General features: G+C 34.7%; 1 protein-coding gene across 1 annotated transcript in view; it reads left to right on the forward strand.

The window, feature by feature from the left end:
* PUDP (pseudouridine 5'-phosphatase) overlaps positions 1–26,203 on the forward strand; it is a 37,383-nt gene that overhangs the window by 5,023 nt on the left and 6,157 nt on the right. Inside the window, exons 2-3 of the mRNA XM_026707347.2 lie at positions 1,891–2,109; positions 9,470–9,699. Of these exons, the coding sequence (XP_026563132.2) occupies positions 1,891–2,109; positions 9,470–9,699 (449 nt within the window). The remainder of the gene's footprint in view (positions 1–1,890; positions 2,110–9,469; positions 9,700–26,203) is intronic.

Raw genomic sequence — 26,203 nt, forward strand, 5'->3', positions numbered from 1 at the left:
TTCCTCCACAGGTACAACTCGCTTAGTCAAAGTTACAATAGATCTACTTTGGGACTACTTACATCTTGGATTCAAAGTTGTGATGGCTGCAGTCATGTGATCTTACTTTGGGCACTCAGCAACATAGCCACATTTACAGGCATTTTCCGCATCCAGCAGCCAGCCACTGCATTTTACGATGGCTTTGCTGAAAACTGGCATTTACTTCCAGTTTTTGGCAAAATGGCACCCATGGTGAATCTTGATTAATGACCACAGCATTCTCTTAATGACTGCCACAAAAAAAGTCATAAAACCATACAACTGTCACAACTTATGAGTGTAATGGGTAGCCACCATTATGGTCATAAGACAATATTTTAAAATAACAAATTTGAGAAAAGGGTTGATCCTTAGCCTTAAGCTTTATATTCTTAAAAGTAGCCTAAGGAAAACTTATTTGCTCTTAAATTCCTTCATTATAATTTTTAGTATTATATATTAATATAGTTAGTTGCAAATCTAGTGATGCTAGCAGCAATATAATGTATATCTTCTGAACAACAACTAATGTTTTGTTCAAAAGTTGAAAAAACAAATTATTTTTTAGTATAGAATATGTATTATCCTTGGGGTAATAGATTTCCTTCTACATTTGTCATCAGCAGTTCCAAATTTATTGTTCTGTTTCCAATTTAAAAAAATTAAATTTTTACTTGTGTTGTTTTATTTGAATGTCTTACAATTTTAGATTGCAATCAATAACAGCATACTTTTAAATATGGTCTTATAAGGTAGACATCCGGACCTCTACTCTAAGAAGATTAGATGATGGAGCCAATCTAATTAGAGATGTAAAAATGGGTTATATGTTTTTCCCTTGTTGAAAAAGACAAAAATATTTGGTTACTGCTCAGTTTATAGACTTTGGGTTTTGTCTTCTCTTTAGATCTTTCTTTGGGTAAAGATATCTTAAAAGCCCCCTTCCCTGAAAACCCTGGTCTGAAACCAATTTTATTAGGATAAATATGACTCCAACTTGTTACTTCGTTTCTTATTTAATATGTGCCATTACCTGTATTTTCTTGGAAAATATTCCACTATAAACAAATGTTAAGTTATCCCCATTATGCTCTTAAGAATTTAATTATTAGTGTCATAGTTCATAGTCTTGAATAAATGAGCAGGAATCAAGGGCTCGTGTCCCGCAGAAACAGTGTATAAAACAGGAATCGGGCCCCAGACTTATTTAATAAATACATTAGGATCGGAGATGGTATTCTTCGGGTTCTGGTGGACCGGTAGTGGAAATTTTGACTGATTCGAAAAACTGGCAAATACTACCTCTGACTGGGTGGGAATGGGGATTTTGCAATGTCCTTCTCCTGGGGTGGGGTGGGAATGAGGATTTTGCGGTATCCTTCCCCTTCCATGCTTACCAAGCTGCCCACCAAGACACACCCACAGAACCGGTAGTAGAAAAAAATTGAATGCCACCACTGATTATAGGGCATATTTATTTGTACGTGGTAAATTAGGACTTATAAATTAGAAAATGAAAAGAAAAGATGAAAAGTTTTCATATGGAAAACATAACTAGATGGACACAAAATGGAAGTTGTGCTGTAAGTTTTAAACTCAAAACAATATATTAGAATGTTTCAAGTTAGCAAAGTCAGGAATTGACTTGTGGCCGCATTGCTTAATGATGGTGTTTAAAGTCCTAATGTTGTTAAGTGAGGACTATCCATAGTCCACCTTTTCTGATTGGTCATTTAGTATTGAGGATTTTCTCCTATACTATTTGAAAAGATAGAATATTATTTAGATACAATTTCAACTCTTGGTTTGTTGATCTGACTAACTATTTGTTGAAAACATCATTTTAATTCTGCTTTCTTTGTTCCGCAGATACTGAACATCTTTATACTGTTGTGTTCCAAGAAATCTGCAGTCGCTTTGGGAAAACCTACACTTGGGATGTGAAATCCTTAGCAATGGGCAAAAAAGCATTGGAAGGAGCAGAAATCATTCGTGATGCACTGGACCTTCCAATCACCAAAGAAGAGCTGTTACATGAAAGTAAAATCATGCAAGAAAAATTGTTTCCTACAGCTAGGTTGATGCCAGGTATTTTGTGTTTTCAGTTGTGTTTGCCTATCAAATTCCATTTTCACACTTTCAGTCCTAATGGATTAGATACTTTTTTTCTTGTGTCTGATTAACTTAGCATTTCTTTAGAACTTAAGAAAGACTTAGATATATTCAGGGGGATTCAAATTTTTTAACAACCGGTTCTGTGGGTGTGGCTTGGTTGGTGGGCATGGCCAACTCGACATAACTCATATCGAGGGGCGCTTCTTCTCGCCTGGCCTCTCATGACTGTGGGGATGCTGCAACGGTCGTAAATGTGAAAAATGATCATAAGTCACTTTTTTCAGTGCCATTGTAAGTTTGAATGGTCACTAAATGAACTGTTGTAAATCAAGGATTACCTGTAGAAAAATACAAAAAGCGTTTTTGCTTTCAAAAAGCTTCCCTAAATACAAATCATTAGATTAAAAATACCTGCTGGAATTACAAATCAGGCAGGGTGCCAGAACACCTTGAGAAATTAAAATAGTTAATGCAATGATAACTATCAGCAGCCAAGTCTTGCTCATAAGGTGAAACCCTTTAGCAGAGAGGTCATTTAAGCTCTCCAGAAAGAGCACACTCAGGAGAAGCAATCCTTAGATCCATTTGCACCAGCTGGTCTCACCTCACCTAAAGAAATCCAGATTTAAGGAAAGATCACATGCCCCCCAGAAAGGCAGTAAAAAAATCAATGCCAAGCTTGCATCCTGCCTCTTGGAAGTACAACCCAAAAGGACAGTGCCAGATACCACTAAAGCAGTGAAGGAAGACCCCCTCTCCCCAGATAAAAAAAGAAGCCATGAGGCAGAAAAAAATTCAAACACAATACAAATAATTAAATCACAACAGTAGCTGTTGCTTGTTAAACCAATTACCAGAACAAATAGACACAGGAACTAGCCAGATTTCTCAACCCAGTTTCTTTTCAGAAACAGAGATTAACCTTTTTCCTTCCAAACAAAGCTGAATAGGGAAAATTATCCCATCAATAAAAACAGGATTAAACGTCACCAAGCACAGAATTAAACTTCACCAAAAACCAGTTTTAGACCAAAACTCAGAAAGGGTATGTAAACTCACATTTGAATGTCAATTCTTCTAGCTAGCCAAGAAGCCTTGCTGAATGTCACTCATCTTGGTTCCTTGTCATTAAAGGCTTCTTTCTGGCAGCTCTGCTTTGTTATTCAATTATTTCTTGAAAGTGCTAAATCATTCCATAGGAGAATATTTCCTCCCAACAGCAGTGTAAAAAGCTTAAAACAACCCCTCCCCTTTACGAAAGTCAAGGAAAATAATAGCAAAGCAGAAAAAAAAACTCAAGAGAGACAGGAAGTCTAGGTGTAGTGCCAAGAATGTAATAAGGGTTAACGGAGAGGCAGTTTCTGTAAGCAGCACTACCAGAATGTTTCCTAGTTGCCTTACAGGATTAGCCCTGTAAAATGGAAAAAACAAAAGGAGATTTCTTCCATCAACCCGGTTCTATGAACTGCTTAGAAAATTAAGAACAGGTTCTAATAAATAGGTGAGAACCCATAGAATCCCACTCCTGAATATATTCCTATAATATTTTTATATAATAGAAATTAAGTGATGTTAGAAAAAATAAGCTGTTGCAGTTTCAAAAAGCCAATCAGCAATAATGAGGGCTTCTTCCGAATTATATGACTACAGATGGTCATCTTCCTTCCATCAGCTGATCAAAGTTTGTTTGATAGATAAAGATACCTCAATGTTCTGAAAGAGAAAAACCTTTTCTGCGCCATTATGTAGCATCTGCATGAGAGGTGAGGATGATGGCCAGTTTTCAATATGCGCTTCTGCACAAATTATAAGAATTGACCAATACCAACTAAAAGACAAGTTCGCTTTTTCTTATTTTAGGACTAGTGATTCAGATATATCTATTTATATTTATACTTGAATACATTTGAACATAGGATAAATATGCATGAGATGCGTATTTATCCAATGTTCAAATGTATTCAAATGATGTATCTGGTATTACCGGTATAAAACTTTTTTTTTTTAAAAAAAGCAATAAACTGGTAGAATAGCTATTTTCTTCTTTATAATATTATCATCAGTCCACCATTTGAAAACATATTTTAATGTAATTTACTTTTATATTTCATGTTTGTCTAAATTTGGGAAGTTATTGCCACAGTAATGCAGTCTCTAATAATCTGCTTCAACATTAAAGATAATTTGGTGTCTCTCATATTTTCTTCTTTGGATCACTAACTTTAGCAAATACTTTGCGGCACTGTTTATGCGGTATGGATTCTAATGAACTTTAGCTAATCAGGAAGTAGCACAACAATGGAAATTAATTTCTCAGATTTTGAATTAGAGAGTTGACTAAAAACCCGTAAAATTACTATTTTATATTCTTAACATTTAGTGCTCTGAAGACTTGTCTTATGGGGGAAATGCCATGAACAAAATAATTTCCTAGATGCAGTATTTTTGGAAAAGTACAACAATTCTGCAAATCTGTCCATTAGGATTTCAGAGCAAAACGCCTAATGAAATACAGCAGATACCACTGAACTTCTATAAATGAATAAACTTTCTCATATTTGTAAACTTCTCAGTAAATCTAGCAAAGGGTTAAAATTTTGTCTGCACCTTTCTTATTGTCTCAATTTTTCTTCATTATAATTTCTCAGGACTGATTATCTGCCATCAAGTTATTTTCAACTCCTGATAACCACGTAGTTACTCTCATGCTATTTCATCATGTTCCATAAACTATTTCCCATAAAATTTTGCATTCCCTCTTCCTGCCTGCCTGTCTGCCTTTCCTCCCTCCCTCCTTCCCTCAGCATTAGTCAGGTTTCAGATGCAATTTTTACATATAAATTAACCATTTCTATCACTATTCCAGAAACATACCACTATTTCAATATGTCTTTAATAACTCATATGTATCTAGTCTTAGGGTTTTCAATTGTTTATCAATTGTTGCTTATATTTTTTTCTTGAATTCTTAATGTTTGTCATTTTAATTCCATTTATTGTATTACTGTCATTTCCATATAAATCTGTAATAAAACAGACTCTTTCATTTCAATTATATCTCAATACATTTATTTTTAATTCCATTTATTCTACTGAAGGCTCCTTACTTAGTCCTTTGCACTTAGTTGCATAACTACTTTTATTTCCATTAAAACTATTCTACATTTTTCTTTCTTTTTGAAATCTTAACTATTTTTTGCTTTTGATTGCATTCTTTGCAGTCCTTATTACTCTGTAACATAATTTGTCTTGTTCTTGGTTTTTGTTGAATTTATTTTATTACCTGCAAGTTTTTTTCTGACCATAGTGTTTTCATTCCACTAAGTATCATTTTCATTCTTCTGGTTTGCATAACTAATCTTTGTAACTAGGTAAAGATATGTAACACCTATAATTACATTCTCTAACATATTTATTTTTCCACCATTCTGAGCTGCTTCCACATCTACTTTCTTTTATCAATTTTCAATCATTCAGTCAGGAATTTGTTTTCTAGTATTTCTTTACATTCCTGTTCTTTCTTTCTATATCTTTTTGCTTTTACTCTAGTATTTTTTTTCATTTTTATCAAATTCTAATTTGCTGCATTTACATTCATAACTCCTCATTATAGAGTTCCATAATTCTGATTTCAACGATAAGCAAGTGAAACATGATTTTCCTTTCATTCATTCCATTTCCTGATGTATGCTATCCAACATATTTCCATCTCCCCTTTACATTTATCATATTTCATCTGGAAGGTTGCACATTTTCCCCAAATATTCATTCTGAATTTTTTTATTATTTCTCTTCACTGAAACAGTAACATTCTAAGCAAGTTTTCCATTTTTTTACCCACCACCACAACATTCATCAGATAGACAGACAGACAGACAGACAGATAGATATTGATATATATTAGTTCTTTAATACATAACTGCAATTTATTTCTTCTATTTCTTGCATGTATCTATAGCCTCCTGTATCTATAGCCTCCTGTTTGTGAAAGTAGGATACTTTCATTCAGATCTATTACCCGATTCTTCTACAAATCATGAGGCAATTATAAGCACTATCTCTCTGTAACAGCAATTGGACACATTTGGCAACTATTTGATATTTATTTATGCCATTTATATGCATGTTGTACTAATCAAGCAAGACATTTTAATTGTTGTGATTAATAAATATGAACCTTCTTCTAAATTCTAGACATTGTGTGAATGTGTTATGTTTAATAAGGATTAGTACATCAATCTTTCAAACAGAAATCCCTTAATTTGACTAATCTAATTTGAATTTGTGTAAAAATATCTCTGTGCAAAGTACGTGTGAGTAGCATAATTAAAGGACTTGGATTTTGGTTAGCTAATATGCTGGATTCAGTTGCAAATGTATAATGTTCTAATTGCTAGAGCAGCCTATTAAATATATATTAGAAGAATGAAATGTGATTAATTTATTTAAGTTGACATGTCATAAATTAATACTTTGACAATCAATCACTTTTTATTTCCGTCAGTTTTATAGAAACAAGGTTTCTTGAAAATATCTATTTTTGGATTTAGCATAAGAGAAAGGTATCTTTGAAACATTAAAATGAGGTTATGTGGAACACTAAACTATTTAAATACAGAACAATGTGCAGATTGCATTGTTTTTCATATAAGAAACCTACGGCAATTCATTTTCCCTTTTTCACCTAGCTTCCTATATCTTGATATAAGAAGCTGAAAAATGTTTTAAACTAGTTTTACTCAATGAAAAAATTAGTTTCTAACAATAGCAGGTCAGATACCAACATTTTGAAATTTGTATTTATACAAATGTATTTCTTGAAACAAATGTAATTGTTCCCAGGATAATTGATTATAAGATTAAGCCCAATAATTAGAGAAATATTTTAATGTGTTTTAATAATATCTCAGCCTCTTTTTTATTTTTACTATTGAATGGCCAGTTGTTAGGGCGTCTTAAGCAATGTCATTTAAAAATTACAATTTCTTTCTTGTAACATGTAAGTGTTCTGTCTTTCCAAGTTTTCAATTTTCTCTAGCCAAGCTAAAGAGAGATTGATAAATTTTGATTATCGTGTTCCCAAGTGAAACTTCCCAAATATTTTTGTATGTTTATCATTTAGTAAAACAGACCAAATAAATGTATTTGTACACATAAATAATCAGAATAAGATTAAGAAAGTTAAGCTTCTTTGGCCTCATTTTTTGGCCTTTGAGGCATAGGATTTATTAATGTCTTCTTATAAGGCAAAAATGCTTTCCCATATTCACATGATCAAATGACATCGAAACAGGGCTTCCTTCTTTGCTTTTTTTATTGTTATTATTGTTCCTTCAAGTCTGTGTTGACACCTAGCAAGTGCCTAGACTTGTCCTTGCAATTGTCCTGGCAAGACTTTAGAAATAGTTTGTCATTGCTTCTTTTCCTAAGGCTGAGATACAATGGCTGGCCCAAGATCACCCAGCTAGCTTTGTGCCTAAGATGGGGCTAGAACTCACTCTCCTGGTTTATATCCTGATGCCTTAACCACTACTGCAACCTGGCTGTCAACCCTGAAGCTGGCCTGACCGAAACCATTTTGTCTACTTCGGTGTTGTCACACTGGAGCTGAGGGATAGGGAGAGAGGATTTGAAATAGGGAATTTCGTAGCCACAACAAAATACTTTCTCTTTTGAGAACCAAGGACATTTTCATACCTGGTCAGAAGAAGGTGGAGTGATGCCACCCAGTTTCCAGACTTCATGGTGATTGGACCATGTGACTGATTGTTTTGAGAAAGTAGAAAATCTTTTATGTTTTATAAGGTGAAAACTGAGGGAGTTTTCAGGGTCGGTTTTCACCAGATATGTGCTAATATGATATTTCCAATAAAAGTATAAAAGGATTTTTTACTTGGAACCCTGACACTGGTTTTCTATGCATTATTGTAATACATAGACTATGTAGAGTCTGTCCCAGTGTGGTTTATGCTAAATAGAGAGAGACCTTACACATCTGTCACTGAGAGGTATCTTCATAGAAAGGGAGATCTATGAGTTGTGGGAATCAGTTGATGGATCTTCACAACTTTTGTATGTACAATAGCAATGGCACTTAGACTTATATATACCACTTTATAGTTCTTTACATCCCTCTCTAAGCGGTTTACAGAGTCAGCATATTTCCCCCAACAATTTGGGTCCTCATTTTATCCATCTCAGAAGGATGGAAGGCTGAGTCAACCTTTAGCCTGGTGGGATTCGATCTGCCAAATTGCAGGCAGCTGGCTGCAGCAGAAGTAGCCTGCAGTACTGCACTCTAACCACTGCGCCACTGAAGCTCGGTATATATTTTACCTGGATATGTTTGTATGTGTATGCATAGGGAACAGTAACTTCTTTATTTGTTATAAAGGTATTATTTGGGGATTTTTTTATTTGAATATTTTCTTTTATTAGATACTTTAGGTATATATACGTGTTGTGGCCCCGATTCCTGAGCCTATGCTGTCAGAGGAAGAGGACCTGGAAGATAAGGGGGAGGAAGTGGGAATGCCTTTCTCCCCAGGACCTTCCTCCCTGGCAATGCCTTCCTCCCCAGGACCTTCCTCCCTGGTAATGCCTCAGGTTCCATCAGACAACCAAGAGGAACAGCCTGAGATGAATCAGGAGGAAGACATGTCGGAGCAGCCCCTGACAGGGAATGAAGAGAAGGAGTATTAGTTCGACCCCAAGCAGCGTCGTAGGGAGAAATGTGAGCAGCAACGTAGGAGGCGTGGGAGGGTCAGAGAGTGAGCTGAGTCACTGAGCCACACTGAGCTACACAGGGGATAAAAGTGGGTGTGCTTTCTCCTTAAACTTCGTACAGGAAAAAGTTTAACTTACTTCAGATTTTCTCTGTGAATGATTGTTTTGTGGACTACCTTGTGATTTTTATGAAGTAAAAGAACCATTTATCTCTGTGAGTAAGACTTTAATTTATAATTGCTGCCAGCTCAGACTTGGCAGGCAGGACGTAGTGGAATGCCAAGAATATTATCAGTTCCAAAGAATTAGCTCTGTGAAGTCCGAGCCAGCTTACCTGTCTGTGTGTTGTGTGTGTGTGTGTGTGTGTGTGTGTGTGTGTGTATAATCCCTTACCTTTGGGGGGGAAGGGAAAGGAAGGGGAGACAGTACATATACATATAGTCAGAAACAAATAGGATTATTGTTTGAATTGTTATTTATCCATAAAAGCAAGGTAGGGCAAAAAGAGAGAGAGAGATGGGAAAAAGGTAAGAAAATTGTGTGCACATGTTTTTTGTGTGTGTATCAATCAGTGCATTTAAAGTATTTGTGTATCTTTCTTACACAGGAGTTGAAAAGCTAATCCACCATCTACACAAACATAACATTCCCATAGCTGTTGCTACTAGTTCATCTCAAGTGACATTTGAAATGAAAACAAGCCGACACAAAGACTTCTTTGCTTTATTTCATCATATTGTCTTGGGAGATGATCCTGAAGTAAAGCATGGCAAGCCACAACCGGATGTGTTTTTAGTTTGTGCAAAGAGATTTGATCCTCCTCCATGTCCAGAAAAGGTAAACATAATCACAAAATAGAATAACAACCAAAAATCCAAGCTTTTATATTTCGATAAATATGTGTGTGTTTGTGTGTGGGGTGGGGGTGGGCAGGATTTTTTGGTGGCATTGTTATTGATCTTTAACGTATAATAATTTATAATGACAACTGATGGGCCACTGTTTGCTCTAAAACAATATTATAATTGGACTTGGAAAGCAAAGCAACAAGATTAGGAACTAATTGGATAGGAGACCACCAGGAAATTCCAGATGATTCCTAACAGCAGCATGCAAAGCAACACTCTTTGGCAATACTTTGTCTCATGCTTCTTCCAAGTCTACATTCACCTAAGTTGGTTCTGTCATTAAAGAATGCTGCAACAGTTTATTCACATTCAAAAGTAATTGAGACAAAAGTGTACCAGTCCTGTTTGTTATGGAATATCCTTTACATGCATGGAGTCTCCACTGAGTAGAAAAGGGGAGAAACTGTTTAAAAAATGTATGGAATCCTCAGAGAAAGGTCACTCAAAAAATAATCATTTGGGAGAGGGAAGAATCACCTTAATTCCTTTTAAGAAAATGTCCTTTTATTTGGGCTTAGATTTTATTTGTAAAAGGAAGTTTACACATGTCTTGATAATATATCAGGCAGCTAGTAAGAGTGATAAAATAATAAATTATATTTTGTAACTCTCTGTCATTCTATGTTGAAGCTGTGAAAGTACTCACTCATTGCTAAAAAGCAGTATATTATTAAGTGACTGGAGAATAAGCCACTGTATTAAGGAGCTCATTACAGATTTTTTTTAAAGTTTCATGGTAGCCTCTTCTGAATCATATATCTTTTGCAGTATAGAAGAGTATTGCTACTGAATATAATAATAGGATAGCTATGTTTAATTTACTTCAACAAATCTTGTCATAGAAGTTTAACTGCTTTATGCTTCCCATAACTGTATCTTTATAACCTCTGAAAAAAGAACGAGTAAACAAGAAATTATTCCATTAATGTTGTTACATTTATGCTGTATTGTGTTACTCTGAAGAGACAAATGGGGAATAACCAAATATATTTGAAAATATTGCAAAATATTTTTTTTACAGTGATTTTTTATTTAGACATCCATGTTTTCTTTCCTTTTTCTCTTACTCAGTGTTAAATTATCATTAAGGTAATTCAGTACTAAAGGAGGCATTAATCTCATCATGTTTGTATATTTAAATATTCTCATGACTCTATATTATTTAATTATTTATATAATAATATAAGTAAAGCCTGCAAGGTAGCTTTCAAAATATTAAATTAATATAAAGATATTAATGTATTAAATATATTAAATGCCCTACCATAAAAGAAGAAATCAATTTCCAGAATTTTATTAGAAAAAAGCTTACAAAGGAAATATAGAGTAGAGGATAAATTTAGCAGTGAAATTAAGTAACTATTAGTGATTTTATTTGCAATTAGGTAGTAATTTTTTTCTTGTGCCTTTTTTCCTAGCATCAATATAAAGGAATTGAAAACTATAGTAGTTTATTGTAACATTTTTACTCACAGCTTTGTTACAAATGTGGATTTCTTTAAATATCTGTGTAACTTGGAATTGCCTTAATATTGCTTAGAAAAAAATTGTACTATCTTCTTACCTGTAATTTTTAAAGTATCTATTTATACTGCATATACACATTTGTTTGTTTTATCAGCGGCAGTGATAGTTGAAAAATCACTATTGGAAATGGGCAAGGAGCTATGCGTTGTTTACCTGTCTTTTTCATTTTAGAAAAATCATCAAGTGTTTGCTGTATAATTTCTCCAAGATAATGAACGCTATTAGTCATCAAGGATTAGACCAATGGTGGTTAAATCTTCTTGGCACCAAGAAGAAAAGGAACTGAGTGCTGAAATGTGTGCACATGCCGAAAAGCAGGAGAGCAGCTCCAGAGCACGCATGCAGACCAGCCACCTGGTCTTTCGGCTACTAACATGTATGCGCATGTGCATGCACGTTAGAAACCGGAAGACCAAGTGGCCAGGTGGTTTCTAATGCGCATGCCCGCTGGCCATCTGATCTTTGCATGCACATGTGTGTTAGCAACCGGAAGACCAGCTGGCTGGTGCAGAAGACCTCATGAGTGCACAAAGACCAGCTGGGCGGTGCACGCCAGAACCTGGAAGAGCAACAGGTGACAGCTGGTGTGCCCAGAGAGATGGCTCTGTGTGCCACTTCCAGCACATGTGCCATAGGTTCATCATTATGAGATTAGACAGTATAATTTTTAAAAGAACCAAGATTGAGCTTGCTATCTATCTTGGATCACCAATACCTTTAATCTGTCAACAGTCATAAATTGATGATAAATTTTCAAACACAAACATTACCTCGAATGAGTTCTTCAAATGAATAAAGACTGCATGTTACTGAGGCAAGAGCAAACATGTTTTTGTCTTCTCACAAAGACCTATTCCTTGCAGTGTTACTTAGAAGAACTTGTAATATATTTTTAAAAAATGTTCAAATCTGAGGAAAATGTATTCTACTTTATATGTTCTCTTATTATAAGCTGATCTCTGGATAGTGCCATTTCTAATTTTAACTTTAATTTTCTTAATTTTTAACAACAGTGAGAACAGTCTCCCAAAGCCTTTAGAATGGAATTTTATATGTATTTATTATATTTTTGCTGTAGTTGAATATGGATTTTGTTTTGGTATAACAAAACATTGCAAGAATCTATTTGTTCCTTGGTAGAATTGTTAAACATAATGTGCAAGGAACATATGAACAATTAGAGTTTATTTCTCGAAACAGGTAAAATTGTAAGCATTGGTGTATTCAGTAGCGTGGAATGTTGATGGTGCCTAATTTGTTTGCTAATGAAGTTATTGGTGAGGTACGCAAGAATGCAAAGTGGGTACATGAAGTCCACATGGGTTGGGGAGAGTATAAGGAGATGTGTGAGAAACACTATGCGGGTTAGGGAATATGCCTGAGGTTGTGCAAGTGCACACATGAGTTGGAGAGGGACTGTGTGGGTGCAACACAAGTCAGGGTGGAACTGGGGAGGTGTGGACTAATGGTAGATATGGCAAAGCATAGAGGGATTGGGAAGGATTTGTGGGTCAGGGAGGGTTGACTTTCTGGCAAAGCTGACAGGGAAGGATGCAAATGGCAACCACATGATTGCAATTGTAGGGTGGTTACAACTGGCTGTAAGTGTGAACAAATTGCTAAGCATCGGGTCTCAATCATGCTAGAATTCTTAATGGCCTGTCATAATCATTATTTCTTCAGTGGAATCATAATTCGTAACAGTCACTGACCATATGATCATAGGTTGAGGACTATCTGTCTGTTGTAAAATTGCTTTTTATTTGCAAGCCAATCAATCTTAAACTGAAGAATCTGAATGAATAATGTATAAAACTTGCATAGCTGACAAAACAGTGCCTTCTCTCTCTTTTTGCCCTTGTAGAACAAGATCACACTTGCAGAAATTTTGCCAGACTTGCATTTTTAGTGCAAAATTTACATTATTCTAATTGGCAAAATATCTAAAATACTGTAGTTCTGAAATATCTAGCTGGCATATATAACATACATATGTCCAAATGCTAACCTTACATTGACATTTATACGATTTTTGCAGGCCGGGTTATGTTAAAAATGAAAACTACCAACTTTTCAAAAACTGACATTGCCTGCTCTAAAGGATTTGTAATGTCACTTGCGCACATCTTTATTGGAAAGATCTGTAACACATTTTAAGGGCAGCAGAAAATCATATCATAGACTTTACAAGGGAAGAAAATTGTAGCACAGTGCTATGAAGTTTGCTATTGTTTCAGTTTCTGAAAATATTTGTTAAACGGTTAATATACAGTATTAATATGTACACTACTGATATAAATCTTATTAATAATTTCTACAAAGAGCTCAGCAAGTTTCAAACAATAAAAAAATAAGAAGATGTTTCCTGAATCAGAACAGAACATTATAGGTGCATGAAAGATATATACATGGCTGAAAAAAATAAAGGGAACACAAAAATAAGACATCCTAGATATGAATGAATGAAATATTCTTATTAAATACTTTGATCATTACATAGTTGAATGTGCTGACAACAAACTCACACAAAAATTATCAATGGAAATCAAATTTAGCAACCCATGGAGGTCTGGATTTGGAGTTACACTCAAAATTAAAGTGGAAAAAAACACTACAGGCTGATCCAACTTTGATGTAATGTCCTTAAAACAAGTCAAAATGAGGCTCTGTAGTGTGTGTGGCCTCCACGTGACTGTATGACCTCCCTACAACACCTGGGCATGCTCCTGATGAGGTGGCAGATGGTCTCCTAAGGGATCTCCTCCCACACCTGGACTAAAGCATCCCCCAACTCCTGGACAATGTGGTGCAACGTGGCATTGGTGGATGGAGCGAGACATGATGTCCCAGATGTGCTCAATTGGATTCAGGTCTGGGGAACGGACGGGCCAGTCCATAGCATCAATGCCTTCATCTTGCAAGAACTGCTGACACACTCCAGCCACATGAGGTCTAGCATTGTCGTGGATTAGGAGGAACCCAGGACCAACCACACCAGCATATGGTCTCACAAGGGGTCTGAGGATCTCATCTCGGTACCTAATGGCAGTCAGGCTACCTCTGGCGAGCAAATGGAGGGCTGTGCAGCCCCCTAAAGAAATGCCACCCCACACCATTACTGACCCACTGCCAAAACGGTCATGCTGGAGGATGCTGCAGGCAGCAGAACGTTCTCCATAGTGTCTCCAGACCCTGTCACATCTATCACATGTGCTCAGTGTGAATCTGCTTTCATCTGTGAAGAGCACAGGGCACCATTGGCGAATGTGCCAATCTTGGTGTTCTCTGGCAAATGCCAAACATCCTGCACGGTATTGGGCTGTAAGCACAACCCCCACCTGTGGACGTCGGGCCCTCATACCACCCTCATGGAGTCTGTTTCTGACCGTTTGAGCATCCACATGCACATTTGTGGCCCGCTGGAGGTCATTTTGCAGAGCTCTGGCAATGCTCCTCCTGTCCCTCCTTGCACAAAGGCGGAGGTAGCAGTCCTGATGCCCTCCTACGGCCTACCCCGCGTCTCCTGATGTACTGGCCTGTCTCCTGGTAGCATCTCCATGCTCTGGACACTACACTGACAGACACAGCAAACCTTGCAACAGCTCGCATTGATGTGCCATCCTGGAAGAACACTACCTGAGCCACTTGTGGGTTGTAGACTCCATCTCATGCTACCACTAAAGTCAAAGCACCGCCAGCATTCAAAAGTGACCAAACCATCATCCTGAAAGCATAGGAACTGAGAAGTGGTCTGTGGTCACCACCTGCAGAACCACTCCTTTATTGAGGATGTCTTGCTAACTGCCTCTGCTTTCCACCTGTTGTCTATTCCATTTGCACAACAGCATGTGAAATTGATTGTCAATCAGTGTTGCTACCTAAATGGACAGTTTGATTTCACAGAAGTGTGATTGACCTGGAGTTATATTGTGTTGTTTAAGTGTTCCCTTTACTTTTTTGAGCAGTGTAAAAAACTTACGTTTTTGCAGAAAAAAACATAAGAATGTATAATTATAGAAAATGCTATTTCAGTTGATCTAGGTCTAGGACAACATAAATTGATTTAATCTTAGTCATCATGATTACATATATTCTGTATTAAGTTGTAGAAAAAATTCCATTTGGATTTAAAAGCCAACAGAGGTACTTCTGGTCACAGGCCATACACTATATACAGATTTTTTTTAAAAAAAATAGATTACACCATTGTATGTAAATTAGGCAATGAGTCTACCTCAGCTCATTCCTTCAGAGATTAACACTTCATTAACAAAAGGCTGCTCAATCCAGTTGAGGGTTCTTTAGCTACATGGGAGTTGACTTTTTACAGTGCCCTAAATTGCTGTAATACATCTGGGAGAGTGGAGAAGTAGAGATGGGGGTTGAGTGAGAAAAGCAGGAGTACATGAAGCTAACTTCTTTTTTTGCATCTTCATGGATACAAGAGCGTCCCATGAAATACACACATGGGCACAAGATAATGCATTTAAGCTAGAATAGAAGCAGGACAAAGATCTTGTAATGTAAGACCAGCTGCAAGTGAAGATATGAAAGTTCTTTAAGAAATCCATGAAAATAGTTTATGAAAGTTTAATGTAATATTCTGGCTTAGTGTGTGCTATTTTTGAATACTTACATGAAATGGAGTTTCAATAAGAGAAGACAATTAGGACAGAAACAGAATTGTCCCGTATAAATGCAAAAAAAGGTACCTACATATATTTTATATGCCATATTACTTAACTCAAAGGTACAAAATTATATGCACTAAATACATATTGAACTGCTGTTAAAATCAATGGAAAACAAAGCTTAAATGGAAAAATAATCTAAATAAAATAAAGTTAGGATTAAATTATTGTGGTTTTTCAAGCAACAATAAAATATCTTTATATTTATCTTGAAAACCATGAACTAATCATTCAGATAAGAATGTGCTTCATCTAAAATTAAAGTTTCAGTGCTGGTGTGTTTGATTTTTAGCATAGAAATGTAACAAATTAAAAAAAATACAAATATGATTGTTAAGTGGTTATCATCAAGTGTCATATTGGTGCTGGTTTTGTCTTGTCTGACTTATTTGGAGGGGGGAAAGAATTTTTTAAAAATCGTGCGTTTTTTTCATCTAGCTGTCTTTACAATGAATGCACAATGGATTACAATTAAACGAATTATTCTACTGTAATAGTGGGGAAAGGATATCATTAAGCATTTTTTAAAGTTGACCTCATTTTCTACCTACAATGTAGAAATCAGCAAAATGTATGGTTTGAGGTGGTATTTTTAAAATTGATTTATGTTATTTTAAAGCAAAATTTTAAAGTGGTAGTTTTGCTTCCACCCCAGGAATTACCTCTACAATTTCTTCTTTCGCATATGATAATTTTAAGAAACAATTTTATTTGTTGACTATTTGCCACAATAAAAAGATAACATTTTACGCACACAAGAACCTGTACTAGTTCTTCAGATTAAAATCTGAAATCTAATCAAAGTTAGTATCATTTGAATGTCCATTAAAATAAGTAGGATTGTCTATATATAATTATGAGATTCAGTGGTTAAGTCACTGGGTTAGGCAGGAGGCAATAGCAAACCACATGAAAAGAAAGCTGCAGGGATTTGTCCAGGCAGTCACTTGGAGTTAACACCAGCTTCAAGCCACACACATACACACACACTATATTGTACAAACCAATATTTCATTAAATAATTAAAGGAAGGGCAACAGTACCTTTTATGTGATTTTATTATTTGATGGTGGTTACTATATCAACAAGGGACAGTAGCGTCCCTTTTCTAGAATATAAAACATAGAGTAATAGCTTCTAATTGGTGGAAATAATAACTTGAAAGTATCAAAGATACTTCTGTGCTACAAAATTATTTTTAGGTAGTTTGAATTCAAATATTCTATATATGATGATATATAATATGCATATTCAATAATAGCTTCAGATGAAGTGATAATATTGCATCAAAGCATGTGGGAAATAAAATTTTGGAAGTTATAATTGCTGAAGAGAGGATTTCTGTGACTTACTGAATGCCCTTTTCTTTTTAATTGGTTATTTCTTTGTGTTATGACTCTGCAATCAAATATAATTTTGGGTTTATGGAGCAATGTAAAATATATTAAGAAATGTCAAAAACAACGCCGCACAACATTTTTACAGCAATAACTGTACTTAGCCTTTGTGTAAAATGTCATGGGCTTCATTCCCAAAGTGAAGCCAGCACAAAGATTGATCAAATTTAATTAATAGAACAATTAAATAATTAATTAAATAATTGATAGAATTTTTCTTATTTGTATTAATAATACTTCCTTTTGTAATTCTTAATTTTGAGAAGATGATATCAGTTAGGATCATGTGTTTTACAGATTACAGCTCACCCTTGGTCTCAGGCTGGTCCAGTCTTAATTCAAGTATTTTAGACCTGTCTGAAATTATTCTGGTCAATGATTCTCATTCTAATACATTTTAAAACAACCACCACCTCTTCCTCCTGCTGTTGCTGCTGTTCCTGCTATTTCTTCTTGGTATATAATGCTCTTCAATTTTTCAAAGGGGAAAAATATATCACCTTTTGTGTGTATTTTGGAAATATTTGAACGGACTATCTTTATAGATTGGCTATTATGACAATCTTGCAGTCTGATTCTGCTGTTCCCCTCTTCCTTTTTATACTCCAGTGAGTCATGGAAATGTCTGTCTGAGCTGCATCTGAATGTTGCCTGGACATTCTAATCTTAAAAATGTTTTAGTCCCTGGCTTCTGCATATCCTATCAAGGTTACTTCCTTTCCTTTTTCCTATTTACTGTCTAAGTAGACAACTATTATATTCTAATTTAGTAGATTCGTCTATACTGTTCCTCTTACTAAATTTTCATCTTGGATAATTTTGCATAATTTCATAAATTATTCTGCATATATATTTTTTATTTAGCTTCATGCAAGGAAATGATGCATTTGTCTTTATGCTACCCTTTGAAAACCACCACAGATTTGACTAGAGACTATGGAGAAGAAGAATATTAGAAACTGGAAAAGAAGTCTTCATTCGGTACATACCAGTGACGTGGTATTTTATTGGGCCACACCTAAAAACCCTTCTCTTCGGATTTTTTCATTCTCTCTGAATGATTTATTCCTGATACCCTTTTTATTCTTATTTCTTGAGCAACATCTTTTTGAAGGATTTCAAAAATTAACATAATTTATTATTTTCAGCTGCCTTATCTGATCTAAATCAATTCAATTGGTTATTTAGCTTTTTCAGAGCTACATTCATTTTCATACTTTTCTTTTTTAGTCCACAGTTATTTGTCCAGTCTGTTAGTAATCCAAACTAAGTTAAAATGTTAAACTCTGCTTACTGTTTTTTTTTCCACAGTGATTTCTTAAATTGTGCTGCCATATATAGTTTGTTTTTCTTTTTTTGTTGCTTTTTGCTTTAAAATCTTCAGGGAACATTTCTCCCTGATCCACAGAGAAATATACACTGTACCCCTTAGTGACTGATTTGAGTGGCCGTAAAGGAAATTTATAATAAATGCATGAATATATAAGAAAAGAATGTAATTAGTCCAGAGACCTATTTTAATTTCTGCTTAAGGAAGGTGTTAATTTTCACTTTGGTTTTAATAAAGTTATAGACCTTTCTTAAACAGATATTAAAATAGTTTTCTGGACTTACTCTTTTGTAACATATTCATGCATTTATTATACTTTTCAGCTGTGGTTGATTTTCTCTGTACATTGTAAATCCAGAAACATCAAAGCTTTTAAGGAAAGTTGAACTTTTATGTAAATGTATAGATGCATTCCAATCAAATGATGCTGTTTTTAAAATTTCCTTTTAAATTTATGGAAGTTTATGGAGAGCCTGAAGAAAAAAATGAAATTAATAGAAACAGTCAAGGAATAGGAAGAAAAACAGGATTTTATAAAAGGCAACTGGGGAGGGTGTTTCAAATTATTCAGAGATTGAACCTTAATAAATTCTTTATGAGGGTTGGAATTTCTTCTTGCAGTTCTCATGACTGTATTTTAGCCAGGTGTTATTTTGCTAAAATCTGTACAGGTTTTTCTTCTTGACTTACATATTCAGCATCATGTCTGTTGCCACAAAAAACATTTCTCTATGGTGAAATTAGAACTTTTAATTTAGAAAAATGATGACTGAGGAGAGACATAAAAAGGATGTATACAATTATATATATTGTGAGTAAAGTTGACAGGGAACAACAGACTCTGGAATTACCCAGTGAAATATGGTGGAAATTTCAAACACATCAAAAAGGTATGTGCTCCACTGTCAAATTTGCTAACAGTGGTAATTAGCAAGCTGGATGGCTTTAAAATGGCTTTCAACTGGAAAAAAGGATACACAAACAATTAGTCATTAGTCACCTATATCAAAGGCGGTGGGAATGCCTTTAAATACCAATTGTCAAGGAATGTGCTGTTCTGAGCAGAAATGTGGTATTATGGTCTCCTTGAGAGTTTTAGGAACTACTGAGTGAAACAATGTTGGTTTTGTCACATTGGTACATATATAGCCCAAGTTCCCATAAGCATGGATGTTACATTGTGTCTTGCTCTGTTACAGAACTTCACTCCCCTCTTTGTGTTCGTGTATATAGAGGGATTTTTAATTTTTTTATGATATTGAGTCAGGGTACATGATAAAATATTTGAACCCTGTAAACTATCACCTGATGCCCTACTGTACATCTGACAAATCCATGAAAGGAAAAAAACCTGTTCACATAATACTTGCTTCCTGATGGTCAGTGTAACAGTCCTCAGGATTTATTTATTATTTGATTTATTTGATTTGTCAATCGCTTACAAGATAATAGATATAAGTATAAACATGAGTAAGAATACATGAAATCTACATGGTAAAGGTATAACATTAGAATGGTTAAATGCAAAATGTATTTATAAAAATAGAATATAAATAAAAAAGGAAAACAAAAAAATTACCAATAAAAATTCTACAGCTGTATAAAAGAAGTAGCATAAGTAATACCAAGAACTCAAAGAAGGATTCTGGAGCATGTAAAACATGAACAGTCTGGGTCTTTCTCCTATATCAGTTTTGCAAACAATGAACATTTCTCTCCAGCAGGTGCTCATTCCAAAATAAGATCAACTGCACTAGGCAAGTTACCTTTTAGGACAGCTTGCATGACTCATAAACAACCTGGAAAAATGATAAAATTAATAGTAGACCAGAATTTTTAACGCATAGTGTTAACACTGAATTTGTGCTTTCTTCTAAGCGTACAATCCCCTTGAAAAGCCATCCTAAATAAATCAGGTTACTTATTTTTGTTTGTAAATATTGTCGTTATTCAGAGCTTCATTGTCCCAGTCCTACTGCTACTGAAAGAATCACATTCCTTCACTGTAATGTATTCTAAATTAAAATGTTTTTAATTCCTTTCTTCTCACTCAGTTATCTAACTCTCTAAAATGTTTATGAGATCGGCAATGGTTTTGCTTCCAAATGAAATGTTGCTTCTATAATAGCTATTATTGTCACCAAATTAATTGTTTAAAGTGTTTCTATTTCTGTGCTTCTGACTTTCTCTCAGTTCTAACTCCATACGGGCACTGCCAAAACCACTTTGCTTTCACAGATTTTTTTTTGAATCAGAAACATGTGCCTACATTTTTTGTAAACATTGTCATGTTTATTGAGAAAGTATATAATACTATTCATTGTTTTGTTGCAAGGATATAGCCATAGTTCTGCAGAAATAGAACAGTTAATTCTGATGGTTTGCAGTTGGTCTAAGCAATAGTTACGAAAATAATTTCTTTGCTTTTCAGTCTTCTTTTTCTTAAAGATAGATAAATGCCAAATCATCACCCTGAGGCATAATATTTACTTTCAAGAATATGTATGGATTCTATAGATCCAGTTTTTTTATTTGAAATTGTACTCACCTGATCAGATAAAAATAGAAAGTTAAAATAGGAAGCTTTTTACACTTAGAGGATATAATTGAATAATTTCTATTTCCATTATGTGGTTAATTATTTGTGGACTGGCTATATATCTCATCAACCATGAGATAAAATATGAGGAGTCATCTATGATATGAGAAATAAATGAGAAGTTGGTCCCTACTAATATACATAAAGATAAATACACAGTCACTAAGAAGCAACATACTACTAGAGTTAGAGTCCCAAATATGTAGGAAATTTTCTTCACTAATCTTCAGAATCAAAAAATCTGTATTTATAATCTTCATTAGGCTAATAGCAATAAAAGGTTTAGACCTTGCAGTCTTTACATTTTTCACAGCTAAGAACTAGAAAGGGGATTTTGAAAAAAATTATATAGTAATTCTCCTCCTTCAATTTCAGTTTTAAACGAAGTGTGAATGAGCTTCAGGATTGCAATTTGGAAGTTATCAAATAGTGTTGAATTGCAGCAAGATCTCTAAAGCCTTTGTCTTAATGTGACTGTTGCCATTTATAAGGAAAAATTAGCTGGGTGATATATAAAGCTATATAAAAGAATGTTGACAGGATTTTTTTTCTTATAGCCTAAAGAATTTTACAAATATTGTTTATCTTGAAGTTGGGATTATATTGTTTTTTTTAGGTTGATTCATAGGCTCTATACTGTAAGGGATGCATACACTTTTAGCTTTGGTTCAATCAAACAACTCTTCTAATTTCTATTAAAATTTAGAATATCTTTTAGTATATCTTTTAGGTTCCAGTTAAGACTGTTTAGTAAACAGACATTTCCCCACAAAATTAGGACTGCACTTCTACAATCTACTATCTATCCTATCTATTTCTAGTTGATAAGTTGGCCTGTAATGTCATTTAAAAGCTGGTTCTCAGTTTAGACTTATTATTCTGGAAAACTTCAGAGAGAAGAGAGATGAAGGTTTAATGACATGGAAGGGATCCTGATAGCAACTATGACAAAATAAACAAGATCATTAGAAAAAGATAGAACCTAGTAAATTGATTAAGTTATATTAATATATTTTATGATCTGCATTACCATAACTATACATGAAGGCCAAAAATACTTGTTTGTATTTAACTAGTTAGCAAATATTTAACTAGAATGGAAAGAAACCTTCATATTCTTCGTTTGTGAGGGAATCGATTATGCTAAATTTTATACAAATCTGTACTTTGGTTTGGCAGCATGTACTTGTTCCAACAAGTTTAGAACAATATTCTTTGTAATATTCTACCATTTCTCGGTAATACTCTGCAATTTGCTCGAAATTCCTCACTTTTCTCCCAGATCCCTCTAAACATTATGTAGAACACAAACACATTATTTGGACTAAAAGTAGATATATATATCTTGAAGGGACATGTATGTGTGTGTGTGTGTATATGTATATGTATGTGTGTATACATGTGTGTGTATGTATATATGTGTATATGTAAGTGTGTGTGTGTGTGTGTGTGTGTGTGTGTATTTGTTTTCTGAGGTTCTCGCGGGTATTTGTATGTGGATCTTTGGTTGTTGGGTTTTCTCCCACTTCAAACCCCTCCGAGCCATACATAAGCAAACCGACACCCACTATGAAGATACAGCACGACCACGAACTCGAAGCCAAACAACAAGATCACAGCTCACCAACTCAAATCCCCCAGCAACTAAGACTAACCTGAGCACAACCAAGCCCCCACCTGAACAGAACACGCCTCCAACCAATCAGAACACGGTTAAACCCCCAACCAATCAGAACACAGCCAAACCCTACCAGGAGAACACACCCCACCCAATCAGAACATAGCCCCCACCCAATCAAGTCCCACCCCACTAGCAGTTAAAGGAAGAAGCAGCTGCAATCTCACATCACTCTGAGAAGCACAGAGCCGAGGAGACAGAAGCCTGAAGATGATGAATGAGACTTCATCAAAACGTTGCCTAGATACTTGAATCTTGCGGAGAAAGCCCGAACAACCAAAGATCCATATATATATATATGGATCTTTGATTCGATTTTCTCCCATAAGATGTGCAATATCTGGCAGCGTTTGATGAAGTCTCATTCATCATCTTCAGGCTTGTGACTTCAGCTCTGTGCTTCTCAGAGTGATGTGAGCTTGCAGCTGCTTCTTCCTTTTAACTGCTCATGGGGGTGTGACTTGATTGGGTGGGGGATTGGCTGTGTTCTGATTGGGGGTGTGTGTGTTCTCATTGGTAGGGGGTTTGGCTGTGTTCTGATTGGTTGGGGGGTTGGCCATGTACAATTTGTTCATTTAAAAAAATCCATGAACTGCATGACAGTGTATCAGTGCAAGACACTATGTTGGATTCTTACTTAACTTGTTTAATGCTAATTTAATTCCTTGTGTGCTGTTAACATTCATAAGGAATTATTTTCATGATAAAACTGTAACAAAATTGATTTTGTTTTTGGGCAGATTAAAAACAGTAATGTCATCAGGACCTAATAATACCTGTAATAGAATATTTATGTTTGCCTGTTTATTATTCTGAATTATTAAAAAAATCTAATGTAAAAATGGCCTTCAATGGCCATTCAAATGTAAACATTTTATTGGATCCATTTCAACAATTTCAGCCTGCTGTTAAAAGAAATGTTTTACAGCAGCATAGATTGAATTTATGAATCTGAATCAGACCTGAATCAGCAGAAGAATTTTCTTTTCACCCTGGCTTTAATGCAATAATTGCAAAATATCTTTAAATTATAGAGGTCATTAGACGGTTGTATTCCTATTAAAAGCCTAATAAAATATCAATATGCATACTCAATATATCTGGGCTATTAATGCAGCTTCAATATAAAAAAAATCTAAGTAAACCATTTTTACTTCCTCAGTAATCTCATTCTCAAATTATTTAATAACCTCATAGTTATCAAACCATGTTATTAATTCTAATTAATATCTAGCACAATGGTGTATAAAGTGGATTGAACAATGGACTAAAGAGACAAAATATGTATAGTTTTTGTCTCATAAATCTGGACAGTATTAATAATTTGTGTTAAAAAATACTGATTTTTATATGATAAGTTTCAGAGTATTCATTTACTGGCAGAGATATAGAGTCAGTGAGTAGGCATGGTAACAGACCAGCCAATGGGATCTGACCTGGAAAGTGAAACTAGAAGCTCTCTCTCTTTTTCTTGCTCTTCTGGTGAAATTGAGTTGGTTGCAACATGTTTACTTCTGTTTGACTTTGCTCCATGTTGGAGAAATCTACAACTGATATTGTAAAATTCATTTAATATGTTTATAAAGACGTTAAATGAAGCATCAGCCATCTGTGTTTACTTTTCTGCCACTGAATTTATGCTGCAAAAACTCTGAACAAGAAGAGGTGGGGAATGACGGCCCCTTTATCACTTGTGGACTTTAACTCCCAGAATTTTTGGAGTTGAAGTCCACATAAAAGGCCCATCGTTCCCCACCTTTGTGCTAAATAAAGACACTTATTTTCGGTAAATAGGCATAATTGTTATGGTAGGCTGTATAGCAGGATTATTCTAGCCCTGCACAACTTCCTTGGCATGTTATTTTTTTAAGAACCTTTTGCAATTGTCAATACAATGAGATTTGTATTGTGATAGTAAAGTAAGGTTAGGAGAAATTTAGAACTACTAGCAGATTATTCTATATCCAAAGAAGTAATGGTGTAGGAACCTAAATAGTTTGTAGCCTTCTCTTAAACCCAAGTGTCATGTTTTGATGAAGCCACATTTAGAATCTTGAATCTTTTAGAATTTTGATAAAAAGTAGTGGCTGGTAGCTGTTTGATATCAGCTACCAGATCAGAGTTGCAAACTCCAGATAATTAGTTTACAACCCAATGAACAGTTTTCTTACAGACACGGCCCATCACAAGATAATTATGTATTAGAAAGCAATTAGTCCTACAGGTTGTTCTGTATGTTTCTCATAGACATGTAATATAGCCTGAAATCAATCTTGCAAATAAAATCAATATGATGTCTATTGGTATAAGATGTCTATTGTTTTAATTTAAATAATCCTTAAAAAGTCAATTATACACAGGGAATTTGATGGACATTGTAAGATGCCGCATTGCCTCCTTAAGCACCATTAATTGTTTTCTCTATAAGTGCAGACTGTAACGTATGGAGACTTTTGTACAGATGTGTATTCCATAAATGAAGGGGAACAAACACCTTTACTTATCTAATATAATATTGCTTGATATTAATTTATGGAAAGGAAGAAGCTTTAATGGGATTCATGGAGATTTAGTTGTCACATGGAATACCTACTACTACAGTTTAGGAGTTGTAGATAACAACTGCATATTACATTATTATTTAATTATTAGTATATCAAGTATAACAAAGATCCTAAGTTTTGAAAACATTACCATGGCTTCTGTATGTCTTATTTGCTTTATTTGTTCAGATATAAGATCCATTCTAGTACTAATTGAGTATACAATATGGGGCATTTCAAATGTGCTGGAAAATATTTTTTCTATATCTGACTGTTAGTACTCATTGAGTATACCATATGGGGCATTTCAAATGTGCTGGAAAATAATTTTTCTAATATCTGACTGTTATTAGTGATTGATGTACTGTAGTGCTTCCGGAGGACACATGTCCATGTCGCTATTTTCTGTTTTAGTTTAATAACCACAAAAAATGCTTCTTGATATAATAAGACCTGTATATTTCTTTTTATCCACTCTTAATTAACTGCTTTATTGTAATTTATGTATGCTTTCCTTTTGTATTATTGATACTAGCTCAATAATTAAATAAAAATATCATGTGCTATGTCATTTCACCAGTAGCCAAAAATATTTTGGTCTTTTTATATACTCAAGAGGAAGTGACATTTTCATTGTCAAGTAAAACACATAACTGGAGGTAAGGACA

Source organism: Pseudonaja textilis, chromosome 8 (genome assembly GCF_049901715.1).
Source record: "Pseudonaja textilis isolate UNSWEBS1 chromosome 8, rPseTex1.2, whole genome shotgun sequence".
In the NCBI taxonomy this organism is placed as follows: domain Eukaryota; kingdom Metazoa; phylum Chordata; class Lepidosauria; order Squamata; family Elapidae; genus Pseudonaja; species Pseudonaja textilis.